The 13602-nt window shown below is 42.7% G+C and overlaps 1 protein-coding gene across 1 annotated transcript in view; it reads right to left on the minus strand.

Annotated features, from left to right (window-relative positions):
- LOC134536274 (orexin receptor type 2-like) overlaps positions 1–13602 on the minus strand; it is a 201560-nt gene that overhangs the window by 3527 nt on the left and 184431 nt on the right. The window contains exons 3-5 of the mRNA XM_063375997.1: positions 3905–4168; positions 2901–3057; positions 299–411 (exon numbers count right to left, since the gene is read on the minus strand). Of these exons, the coding sequence (XP_063232067.1) occupies positions 299–411; positions 2901–3057; positions 3905–4168 (534 nt within the window). The remainder of the gene's footprint in view (positions 1–298; positions 412–2900; positions 3058–3904; positions 4169–13602) is intronic.

Consider the following 13602-nt stretch of genomic DNA (forward strand, 5'->3'; position numbering starts at 1 on the left):
TGATTATATTTAAACAAATTATTTAAATTAATTTTTCAGAAACTGTAAATAATATTTGAAAATTAAAAAAGTATGCAATTTTTTATCAATGTTTTCTTATGACGTTATCACGTAAAATTATCGTCCGTAAAACCACTTTACAGACAACCCCCCTCCTTTTTTTTTCAAAGCAGCGAGTTTGTATTATTTTTGAACACATCAGCCCCGTGCGAGGACTGCAGTGCTCTGTGCTCTGTGCTCTGTGCTCTCTGCTCTGTGCTCCGCCAGTTCGGGCAGACCGCCGGCAGGAGGCGCTCACCGCTCATGAAGTTGTAGATGACGGGGTTGACGGCGGAGTTGGCGTAGCACAGCCAGTGCGACAGGCTGGCGATGGCGGTGGTGACGTCGGTCTGCGGGATGCTGACTGTGTACCTGCAAGCACGGACACAGCTGGCGAGAGCCGCGACACGCACTTTACACATGCCTTCAATTCTGATTTTTATCAACTTTATTTTGTTCAGGTTCAGAAACTTTGTTGCGTAGGCCTGTGCCCGGCCCACGTTTTAAAATCATTTTATTTGTCAAATATGATTTGTTATCAGCATATATCTACAATTTAGTGTAAGCTAAGTGAACTACTGAAAAACTGTGTTGGGCACCTGTAAATGTTGAGGAGGTGGAGAGCTATGAAACAGTGTTAGGTACCTGAGAAAGTTGAGGAGGTGAACTATAGTAAAAGCCTGTAAATGTTGAGGAGGTGGAGAGCTATGGAACTGTGTTAGGTACCTGAGAAAGTTGAGGTGAACTACTGTAAAAACCGGTAAATGTTGAGGAGGTGGAGAGCTATTGAACTGTGTTAGGTGCCTGAGAAAGTTGAGGTGAACTACTTTAAAAGCCTGTAAATGTTGAGGAGGTGGAGAGTTATGAAACTGTGTTAGGTACCTGAGAAAGTTGAGGAGGCGAACTACTGTAAAAACCTGTAAATGTTGAGTATGTGGAGAGCTATGAAACAGTGTTAGGTACCTGAGAAAGTTGAGAAGGCGAACTACTGTCAAAAACCTGTAAATGTTGAGGAGGTGGAGAGCTATGAAACTGTGTTAGGTACTTGAGAAAGTTGAGGAGGTGAACTATCGTAAAAACCTGTAAATGTTGAGGAGGTGGAGAGATATGAAACTGTGTTAGGTACCTGAGAAAGTTGAGGAGGTGAACTATCGTAAAAACCTGTAAATGTTGAGGAGGTGGAGAGCTAAGAAACTGTGTTAGGTACTTGAGAAAGTTGAGGAGGTGATATATCGTAAAAACCTGTAAATGTTAGGAGGTGGAGAGATATGAAACTGTGTTAGGTACCTGAGAAAGTTGAGGAGGTGAACTATCGTAAAAACCTGTAAATGTTGAGGAGGTGGAGAGCTATGAAACTGTGTTAGGTACTTGAGAAAGTTGAGGAGGTGAACTATCGTAAAAACCTGTAAATGTTGAGGAGGTGGAGAGCTATGAAACTGTGTTAGGTACCTGAGAAAGTTGAGGAGGTGAACTATCGTAAAAACCTGTAAATGTTGTGGAGGTGGAGAGCTATGAAACTGTGTTAGGTACTTGAGAAAGTTGAGGAGGTGAACTATCGTAAAAACCTGTAAATGTTGAGGAGGTGGAGAGCTATGAAACTGTGTTAGGTACCTGAGAAAGTTGAGGTGAACTACTGTAAAAACCGGTAAATGTTGAGGAGGTGTAGAGCTATTGAACTGTTTTAGGTGCCTGAGAAAGTTGAGGTGAACTACTTTAAAAGCCTGTAAATTTTGAGGAGGTGGAGAGCTATGAAGCTGTGTTAAGTACCTGAGAAAGTTGAGGTGAACTACTGTAAAAACCTGTAAATATTGAGGAGGTGGAGAGCTATGAAACTGTATTAGGTACCTGAGAAAGTTGAAGAGGTTAACTACTGTAAAAACCTGTAAATGTTGAGGAGTTGGAGAGATATGAAACTGTGTTAGGTACCTGAGAAAGTTGAAGAGGTTAACTACTGTAAAAACCTGTAAATGTTGAGTATGTGGAGAGCTATGAAACAGTGTTAGGTACCTGAGAAAGTTGAGAAGGCGAACTACTGTCAAAAACCTGTAAATGTTGAGGAGGTGGAGAGCTATGAATCTGTGTTAGGTACCTGAGAAAGTTGAGGTGAACTACTGTAAAAACCGGTAAATGTTGAGGAGGTGTAGAGCTATTGAACTGTGTTAGGTGCCTGAGAAAGTTGAGGTGAACTACTTTAAAAGCCTGTAAATTTTGAGGAGGTGGAGAGCTATGAAGCTGTGTTAAGTACCTGAGAAAGTTGAGGTGAACTACTGTAAAAACCTGTAAATATTGAGGAGGTGGAGAGCTATGAAACTGTATTAGGTACCTGAGAAAGTTGAACAGGTTAACTACTGTAAAAACCTGTAAATGTTGAGGAGTTGGAGAGATATGATACTGTGTTAGGTACCTGAGAAAGTTGAAGAGGTTAACTACTGTAAAAACCTGTAAATGTTGAGGAGGTGGAGATCCACGAAACAGTGATTGGTACCTGTAAATGTCGAGAAGGTAAACAGCAGGTGAAACGTTGCTGGGTACCTGAGGATGTTGAGGAGGTAAACAGCAGGTGAAACGTTGCTGGGTACCTGAGGATGTTGAGAAGGTAAACAGCAGGTGAAACGTTGCTGGGTACCTGAGGATGTTGAGGAGGTAAACAGCAGGTGAAACGTTGCTGGGTACCTGAGGATGTTGAGGAGGTAAACAGCAGGTGAAACTTGGATGGGTACCTGAGGATGTTGAGGAAGTAAACAGCAGGTGATACGTTGCTGGGTACCTGAGGATGTTGAGGAGGTAAACAGCAGGTGAAACGTTGCTGGGTACCTGAGGATGTTGAGGAGGTAAACAGCAGGTGAAATTTGGCTGGGTACCTGAGGATGTTGAGCAGGTGGACCGGGAAGTAGCAGACGGCGAACATGATGACGACGGCGACCAGCATTTTGGCCGCTTTACGCCTGGACCTCAGCTGGCACTCGGTCGTCGCGTTGGCGTTCGAGTTGAGGTTCTGCCGCCTGCTCGAGTTCAGTGCTGCAGCAGAGACCCATAGGTACACCAGTGCTCACCTCTCTCTATGACAGTTCAATGTGAACTTCTATACCAATCACCTGCGCTGCTTTTTAAGGTGCCAGGTGCTACTAATTGTTTTACTTTCACCAAAAATATACTTAATATGAATAATTTTGATCAATTGTAAGTAGATTTAGGAATTTTCTTCTATTTATGTGTGTACCATCAATTCGTATAGACCAATTCAATCTATCTTTCCAGTCCTATTGACTTACACTCATGAGCTTCTGGTCTTCCTTTAAAGAACAAACCTTACATGAAACTTTATACCATTCACGGCTACTATCTGACGGTATACCTCCATAGAGAAAACCCACACTAGCCTCTGCATCTCTCACCCGAGGAGTCGTAGAGCTCTAAGTACTGGTTGACGGTCCACCAATAATGCAGAGACACACCTGGACTACTGCCTCCACCCACCACATCGCTCACCCGAGGAGTCGCAGGGCTCTAGGTGCTGGTTGACGGTCCACCAACAATGCACAGACACACCTGGACTACTGCCTCCACCCACCACATCGCTCACCCGAGGAGTCGTAGGGCGCCAGGCGGTGGTTGCCGGTCCACCAACAATGCACAGACACACCTGGACTACTGCCTCCACCCACCACATCGCTCACCCGAGGAGTCGCAGGGCTCTAGGTGCTGGTTGACGGTCCACCAACAATGCACAGACACACCTGGACTACTGCCTCCACCCACCACATCGCTCACCCGAGGAGTCGCAGGGCTCTAGGTGCTGGTTGACGGTCCACCAACAATGCACAGACACACCTGGACTACTGCCTCCACCCACCACATCGCTCACCCGAGGAGTCGTAGGGCGCCAGGCGGTGGTTGACGGTCTCCAGGTGGCCCGGGATGTTGTCGGAGCTCCACAGCACCCGCACGATCTGGCAGTAGGCCACGGCCATGAAGAGCAGGGGCAGCGTGTACAGCAGCAGCGCCTTGACGGCGTGGAAGGTCATGTCTGACTGCTCGGACCACGAGGAGACGCACTGCGTCAGGTAGACCGTGTCCACCCGCAGCTCGAGCCTGCGCTGCGTCTTCAGCACGACCAGCTCCGGCACGTCTGCGCACGTCGAGCCCCACGTGTTCCATCGCACAGTGCCACGTGCTCTGGTGCAGGTTACAATCTCATTGACGCGATGACGTCTTATTAATCGATGAACGCCGGCTGCACGCACGGGAAAGCATGACTCATTGTCACGTTCCGCCTGAGCCGAGCGTGCAAGAACCGGCCAACCACCATGCGAGAAAACTCTCCTATTACATCAAACAGGTTAAGGAGGGCTTTTCAACTAATTGTCCGGCTTTTCAACTAATTGTTCGTGATTATATTGCAACGTACTGAGTAATCTGCCAGTATGCCACAGACTTAAACAAATTATTTAAAAAATTAACAAAAACCTGTAAATATAAATAAAGATTATTGTCCGTAAACCGACTTTACAGACAACCCCCCCCCCCCCCCGCCTTTTTTTTTAAATTCTGGAGTAATCTTGGAAAACAGTGGAAAAGCCGAAATAAGGAAGGCCGGATCAGGATTTCAAACCTCGGTTCTCCAGAATGTCTGTACAATGGCCATCCACTGCGGTATCTCGTTCCATTATTCGGAATATCTATCCAAACTTAAGATATGGGATGAGGAAAGGTACCCGAGTGGTCATTAATCTCACAAGCAAGAGGAAGCATATCTGTACATAACCCAGTTTTCAGGGCTCTGTATTCTAACTAGATTGCTGAGTGCCAGGCTGGTAGTGGCATCGTTCAAGATACCTCGTGTTCCAGTGTCAATAAACTGTTTCACACAAGCAAACCTGCATCGTTCACCATAGCTTGTCTCACGATGCGTCAGAGTGGCCCAATTTTGTATGCCGCGCTTTGAGATCAGCTAGGCATAGCAATTATTCTTTTGAGTTTTGAAGATATTTTCAAACAAATTTTTATATTGACTCTAGTAAAACTGATCAACTGAAATTCATTTAGATAAAAATGTATTAATTTTTATATTAAATAAATCAAAGTTTTGATCTAGCTGAAATGAAAATATTCCCTCCGACGAAGACCTAAAAATATCTCTATCATTTGGGTAAGTATTAAACACGTGCTGTTTATTTTAAGGTTCTGGGAGGAAAGACGGAACACGAGCGAACCAGTATTACTGAGTTTGCCCGGGTCCGTGAATATCAGCCATTTATACGGCTGCGCTGTAAAGACGCGTAATTGAATTATCGCCAGCGCGTGTACTTCCCCGAGGCCTGAGGGGATCGGATCAGACGTCTCAGACGCCTCAGACACCTCAGACCTGTCTGCCAACCCCCGACGTCTTTTGAAAGCACGGATCGACGAAGACGCGAAGGAAGCCGCTCAGAATCTCGCAGACTGAAATCTCATTTCCTCGGGGATGGATTCCGCTATGACGGACAGGGTTGGGGGCAGGCGAGAATGAGCAAGGGGTGGGGAGGAGAGAGGGTTGTAAGTTTTCGCAGGACCGCTTCCCCTCCGGACACGACTCCATCCAGCCTCGCTCAGACTGGAACATGCTGGAAGGAAGACAATGGACTCCTTGAGATTAGGGAGTTGTACTAGAAAGTTGTACGTCTTGTTTCAAACGTAACGAAATTATTTAAAAAAAAAGGGGATTGCCTGTAATGTCGGTTTACGGACGATAATTTTACGTGATAACGTCATAAGAAAACATTGATGAAAAATTGCCTACTTTTTTAATTTTCAAATATTATTTAAAATTGTTTGCAAATTTAATTTAAATGATTTTGTTTAAATACAATCACGAACAATTAGTTTAAAGAGCCCGCCTTAACTTCTTTGATATTATAGAAGATTTTCTCGCACGGTGGTTGGCCGGTTCTTGCACGCTCGGCTCAGGTGGAACGTGACAATTTTTCGTGCGTGCAGCCGGCTTTCATCGATTTATAAGACGTTATCACGTCCAAAAAAAACTAAAAGTCAGTCATGGGGACTGTCGACAGAAGTGAAAACTTAAAATTTTGTTTTGAAATGTAATATGAAATTATTTATACGTCAAATGTAAGTAAGAAAATGATTTTGGTATTACCTATATCACTAGCATGTCGGTGACGCGAACCCATAAGTTTTTCCCCTACCAATAATAACTTTAAAACTAGAAGAAATGAAGTTTTTTCATTGAAAGAATAAAAAATTATTAACTTAAATCTACAAATAATCAACATTAACTCTGATAAATCAGTAACCTGACATTTGGAGAAATTCAAATCGTAAATAAATAAACTAAAGAAATAACATAACCTTAACTTAACTACCTACTAAAAAAATATCCAATATTCGCAATATGTACCACACAATAACGTTAAAATTTCCTTGGAAAATAAAGATAAAATTAACACTTCAAAAACTTGTATTTTTTTAAATAGAATAAATTAAGGTTTATCTTTGAAATATAAAAAAATTAACACGTCACGTGACCATGTCGATGACGACTAACGTGAATTTACTCCCTATCCAAACCTTCCTATAGAAGTTTTCACTTCAAAAAATTATCAACCACAGTAGATTTTTTTTTTTTTTTTTTTTTTTAAGAAAACATAGCTCAAATATATTTTCGAGCAGAAAGAACGTGACATGTTGTTTTACGAAATTAGTCAGTGCATTGCGTCATCAATCCGAAGGCCAGTTGTCGGCTGCTAATCAGCCCAGGACCGAAACACTTTTCTTTGCCTCAAGTCAGTACTTTGTGAGCCGCCCTGGGACTCCTTGCACGAAGGGATCGCTTCAAACAGCACAATAATGTTCTTCAACCGACTGATCTCTTTGGGACGCGTGTAGATCAGCATCTGTGGACCACTTGACTCGCATCATGGAAGACTTGCACGTGAATCCGGTACAACCAATCTGCAATAATCCCTATGCTTTAATGATGCAATTAGCAGTAATAACAAAAAAAAAATTGCCATCACAGAAACTTTTTTTTTTTAAATAAGTGGAATTGCCACAATTTATTTGAGAGAAAATCGTTTTACTTTATTTCCATGTAACGAAATAATTATTCTTTTAAATTAAGGAGAGAGAAAAACTGAAGTCTTCAAGATATATAGTTTGCCACGAAAAAAAAAATTCTGTATATTTTATCCAGAGGATTGTTTAAACTACAAGGAACATTTAATCTAACAAAGTTTTAAACAAATTTCGAAACTACAGTTATAGCTCGAAAGAGCGCGCGGTTTTCAAACACCACTGTCCGCACTCCAAGTTCGAATCCGAGCGGACGAAGAGCTTCAGTGTGTCTGGAGGTCTGGACCTCGCAACCAGGCGAGCAGTTCTGTGTCGGGACTATACTAGCGGACTACTTCCTGCGGTCTCAGTACGTATCCTTCCGCGCCTCGGAGCTATCTCCGTCGAGGAAGGCGAGAGAAAAACGAGTCTTTTCTTTCCTGGTGTTAATATCGAGGATCCGCCCTCCACTATATGTATGTATGTATGTATGTATGTATGTATGTATGTATGTATGTATGTATGTGTGTGTGTGTATAGAAAACCCCAGGAGCGCTAATGTTTCGTTTGGAGCGTACAGGTGAGACTCAAAGCTTCTCCGGTGTAGAAAGTGCACATTAGTTGTCCAGTGGGTGGAAGGGGGTTGTAATCACCAGCACAGGGTTGGGGGGGGAGGTGGAGGAGGGTGGAAATAAAAAGAGACAGCGGCACCAGATTCCCCCGTGCCGAGACCACGCCCACCTGCACCCCCAGATAGCAGGACTGAAGGGGGAAGGGGGTTGGAAGGGTTTTTGGAACAGCTAACGGTGTGGCACGAGCATTTTAATCGCACCTTTTTTTTTTTTTTTTCCAATTCCTACCTTATTACCAGAGGCATGATTTTTTAGGGTTTTATTTCTAGCCCGATATTTCGTTTTTAAAACAGAGGAGTTATATAAAAGCTGTTTCGCAATACCTACCTAACTCCACCAAAATAGTGGTGAAATTTATATGCTGAATTTTTATGATGAAATAATTTGTGATAAATTCGTCTGAAACAGATCCATGCTGAACAATTAAAAATAAATTATCGAGTTTTGTTGTTTAAAAGTGATTCAATAAGAGATGCAGGATAAAAGTAATTGAATAAAAATTTCTTATTCGTACGCTTTGGTTTAATTATTTGTCTGGAAATGACATTCCTTGAATTTAAAACATTAAAAGGTTATTTTTTTAATGATTTGAATTATATTTTAGTTAAATTCTACTTAATTAAATGATGTAACTTGAATGTTGGTGCTATATGGTGTCAAATCTTGCATTTCGATGTAATGCGGTGTTTTGACACGTTTTTCGGTATTATTTTGGTTTTAGCGAAATTCGGCATGTAATCATTTCCCTACTTATTTCTGTTATTTTTACCTTTGTATCACTGACCCGGATTATTTGCGTGGTGGATCATATAGTGTACGTAATCTATGCCTGGATAAGTCATGTAACTAGTGACATGATCTGCGCTAACACTTTACTCACCAGTCACGTGACGTCATTGGGGATCAGCGCCTGAGGATGTTACAGGTGCTACAACTGCAAATTAGTAGAAACTACAGAAACAAAACTATTAAGCATTATCTGGTATAATTGGTAAGAGTCATCCGAATAAAATGAATGTACAGTCACATTTGTTTTATTATTTTGATCAGATAGTATTTTTTTTTTTCATTTAGAGTACGTGATTCAACGCAAAACGAACCAAATAACTTACGAGAAGATTAATAACGAATATTGGTTTTTAGATCGTAGCCTTTCGTGGCCAAAGTCGCTAGCTACCTTCTTAGTTTCTGGTTTTGCGGCCAATGATCACGTAGCGGGCATGTCAGCATCCTTCACTGCAGCCAGCCTCAAGGACGACGAACAACTGTTGGTAAACTTTGAAGATGGCTGCAACGCGGCGTGCCTGAAACGTCGGGCACACTATCCCCATGGGTTAGCGCCCAAAACCAGAATCAAAAACTTTGATTTGTGACAATTTGTCGTAGCCCACCTTGTGAAGAAGGCACACCACGACAAGAGGAGTGTAAAGTGGCTGGAAGGTGCCTCTCAGTCGTGCAACGTTTGTGACGGGGACGCACCACAACGCCGAAATGCCACAACGCCGAAATACAATAACGCAGAAAAATGTCATTGCAGGACTGCCACAAAGGTTAGGTTAGGTTAGACTAGGTTAGGTTAGACTAGGATAGACTAGGTTAGGTTAGACTAGGTTAGGTTAGACTAGGTTAGGTTAGGTTTGATTGTGGTATTTCGGCGTTAAGGTACATTTAAGAAACACACACAAATTCATTCAGTTGTTATTTCGGCGTTGTGGTACACAGCAGTTTTCTAGTCTAGCTGTCGGCGTTGTGGTCAATTTTGACCTTCGGCGTTATGGTATTTCGGCGTTGTGGTAAAGACCCGTTTGTGACGAGATGTCGCGAATTGTTTCACAAAAGGTTGCCGCGTGGAAACAGTGAAAATGGGCCCGCCCGGTCAGAGGTGTATTTGTGTGTGTAAGTGCGACGCTCACTGGTGCTTCTAGCACGGTATCGCCTCTAAGCGCAAGGCAGTCTTCTCGTCAACCATGAGATCTGAGCGGTGACCATAACACAGTGTGGCGAAGAAAGGAAGACAAAGGGTGAGAGGCAAGACCCTTTGAACGCTGTCAAGAATCTGCATCGGGTACTTCGTGTCTAAAGATTATCCTTCTGCCCTTGTTTTCTATACGCATGCACCCACTTCAGTGTTTTAGGAATTTCCTATTCAGCATGACGTGGAGAACGCTTCTGTGGAGTTCATTTGTGCTCATACTTTGCTGATACAAATTTTCACTGCCACTGCTCGTGAGATAGCGAGCCACTAGGTCGCAGTCCTCTTCACTGAACCATTATACAAATCCTGAATACTCGACCACATGTTAACAACTAGCAACAGTCGTGAATGAGTGATCACTAGAGACCTGTAAAATTCGCGGATTCATTTCGTGATAGGATAGAGTCCAAATACTTTTGACATTATTTTGCTTCAGTGATTGGGCCACAGTTTATCTGAAGGACTCTGGGCCAATGAAAAATATTTAACAGAAGAATTATCGAATCACGATCATTCCAGTCAACAGGTGTTACGAGTCGGTAACCAATCCGCAGATGTAATTTGCACGAGTGCGTAGAGGATCATGGAGTCTATCCTTTAGGGATTTGAAATCGCGAATTTTACAGGTCTCTAGTGATCACGCACATGAACACACAACAACCAACGCGCACGGCTGCGACACTCCCAGTGAGTGGCGAGTGAGACCAGCTACAGTGACTAGAGCTGTAGCAAACCGTATGTATTCGTTACTGAGTAACGGGTGCGGCATCTAGTAACGAGTAACGAAACGTTACACACGAATGCATTTCGTTACTCGCATCTTTCGTATGTTTCACGCATGCGCGCGCTTATTCGTTACAAAGAACGATGTTTGTTTATTAATAAAAGTATAATTTGGAAATTCGTCGTCCAAGTTTTTTACTGTTTATTAAAGGTATTGTGTGTGTAGACAAAGTTTTAGATTCGAACAGAAACAACGTAAGAAAGTATTTTTTACAAATTATAAATATGTATGTTTTTGTTTTTTATAATCGCGTATTTTCACGTTTTATGTTCTTATCTTAAAAGATATATTATAATAAAGCCGCTCTAATGAGAGTTAATTGTTTCTTGGTTAACAAATGCTGTTAATTATCAAATATTTCTAATTGTTTATATTCGATTTATTTTTATTTACGCGACGTCATACTGTACGCGTACGAAATACGACTCGATTCGATGCTGTTACATAACATAGCATGTGCCATGTCATGCGGTATCAGAAGTAACGAGTAACGATACGAAAGTAACGAGTACTAATTGTTATAGTAACGAATGCATACGGGTACACAATTTTTCGTTACTTTTACACCTCTAACAGTGACCCAGAGCCAGCTCCGGCTGCGCGCGTGTGTGACAGCACTCCGCCAAGAGGGGTGTAGGGTGACTCCTCCCGCCGTAAGCCTTATCCGAGCGGGCACGGCGCGCGCAGGCTCGGCAAACAGCCCGCCTCTCCGCCAATCAGCGCGCGTCTTCGTGTCTCGTGTCTCGTGGCGGAGCGTCTCGAGGAGGCCGGAGACACCCGACACGAGACACCACACATCCCGAGCCTGCTTTCACTCCAGTCGTGCGGTTACGTCCGCGAAAGAATGTTTCCGGTAGAAAATGTACGCGTTGTAGAGTTTTGGTTCCGGACTAACCGGATGGCTCGTTTGTCCGGATCGCCATTGGTCCCAGTTAGTCCGGATTGACAAGGTTCAATTATAGGAATGGGTTATCTCACCGTGTTAGTTTTTTTTTACTTCAGGTTTTTGTGAAGAACGCTTCCAAAAATGGAAATTCAGATTTCAAGCCACAGTGATGTTTCAAAAAAGTAAAGATGCACCACAGACAGCGCGAACGGGAAAGTTATGGTGGTTTTGTTGGCAACACGATTTGTAATCATGAATATTTTTCTTTTTTTTCCTAGCAGTAATTCACTACTCCTGCGCTGGCGTTGTTGGAGTAGCACATGCTCATAATGTAGTGCATGCTCATAATGTAGTACATGCTCATAATGTAGCGCATGCTCATAATGACCGCGTCAAGTCAGAATCCCGCCGAATGTGAAGTGCGGGCATTCCTCGGCTGTTTTTCCTGCTGGGTGGCAAAGAGTTTTTAATATTGCCTGGCGATACACAATCAGCAGAAGACGTGTATGATAACATGCCTTCGAAAATGAAACTGCGACCGAACTCAACATGCATTTCTTGTATTGTGAAATATCTACATACAAGTCCCATATTCATTTTCCTGCACGAACAGGTAGGCTCTGATGGAAAACTGCTGGGGAATTATTAACACACAGAGCTTATCTAAAGCGCTTAGGAAGTTTTTTTTTCAAGCTGTTTTTGATAATTTATATCAAAAGTATATATTTTTTATTAAATGCAATATATTTTTACTCGAGTTAAGTTGTATGAACTAACCATAAAAGATTTCGGGGAACTTAAAACATTACAGAAAACAATTTCTATTAGCGTACTGTCGTATTGAATGTGTGAAAGTTGATATTGGCTTCACGTAAGTTAAGATAAGACACTAACAAAACTGAGTCTTCTTATGTTGCAGAAGCGCAGCGTCCAATGTAAGAGAGAACCACACATTTTCGCGAGTTTTCGCCAAAGTCACCTAACCACATAATTCATCACCCCTTGATTGGCAATAAGTCCCGTGCTTTCAGCTCGGAACTAAGCTGTCATTGGTTACCACGTCGTTAGCGCGGCGTCCTCTGACTTCAGCCCCGGGTAGAGAGAGAGAGAGAGAGAGAGAGAGAGAGAGAGAGAGAGAGAGAGAGAGAGAGAGAGAGAGAGAGGAGAGAGTGGCTGCGGGTGGTTGGCTTCCAGTAGCGAGGCGAAGAAAGGTTTTCATTCCGCGATGTCATTTTTCACTTCGTGTCTCTGAAATTTCCGTTCTCGTGTCAGAGTTCTAAGTGGGAAGAGAATTTTTTTTTTCCCTCTGAACACATCTCGCTGCGAAACATGTTCATTATTTCATCCTGTCATTTATCGACATTTATCGTGGTTTGGACGTCAGGCGACCATTAGTTTTACCCGCCTTGAATAAAACCTTTTAAAACGCCTGCTTTCGTTAAAAGTTACTCTTTCAAATGATTAGTCCCAAAATCATAATTAATGTCACTTTCCTTTCGCGGCAATCGAACGCGTAAAGTGAGAACTTAGCTATCATGATTAATCCAGATGTTTATACAATATTATTTCATAAAGAAAAAATTAAGTGTTGAATATTTTCGGGTTTAGTCAAATAGTATTAACCAAATTCCGAATATATATATGTATGTGTATATATAAAACTAAGCTCAGAAATTAGGATTGCTAGAAAGTTGTGTGATATTTGATATCTTGAAATACTGAATAACTGATGACCTATATTTCGAATCACCATGCGCATAATGCTACGTTTCCATAAACACGGCTTTCGTAGCCAGAGACCTTAACTACTTCTTGGCTTCTTTCCCATGAGGATGGCTGCGGCAAGGAGTGCCGAAACGTCGGCACATCATTGTTCATGGGCGTGGGATCAGCACAGAAGCCAATAAGCAGTGGAGGCTACGTTTTGATTGCATCATAAGCTTGATTAAAAAAAAATCCTTGAGTTATCTTTCGTTTGGGCTGTCTCTCTTTCCTCGCCGTGTCTCCTGCTCCGCTGCGAAAGGGCGACTCAGAGACACTCTGATGACTTCCACTCGCCGGCCCTTTGAGTTACGTCACAGCCGCGTCCGAGCACTTCTAGGGGGGGGGGGGGGAGAGGTATCGTAATCCAATTCCGCAGAGTCGGAATTTAATACGCCCGCCTTGAGTTCGGAGGAAGAGAAGGTTGTTGGCCTCGACTCTCGACTCTCGTCTCACACGCCAGGTATTTACACTG

The sequence above is a fragment of the Bacillus rossius genome, chromosome 10, assembly GCF_032445375.1.
Source record: "Bacillus rossius redtenbacheri isolate Brsri chromosome 10, Brsri_v3, whole genome shotgun sequence".
Classification (NCBI taxonomy): domain Eukaryota; kingdom Metazoa; phylum Arthropoda; class Insecta; order Phasmatodea; family Bacillidae; genus Bacillus; species Bacillus rossius.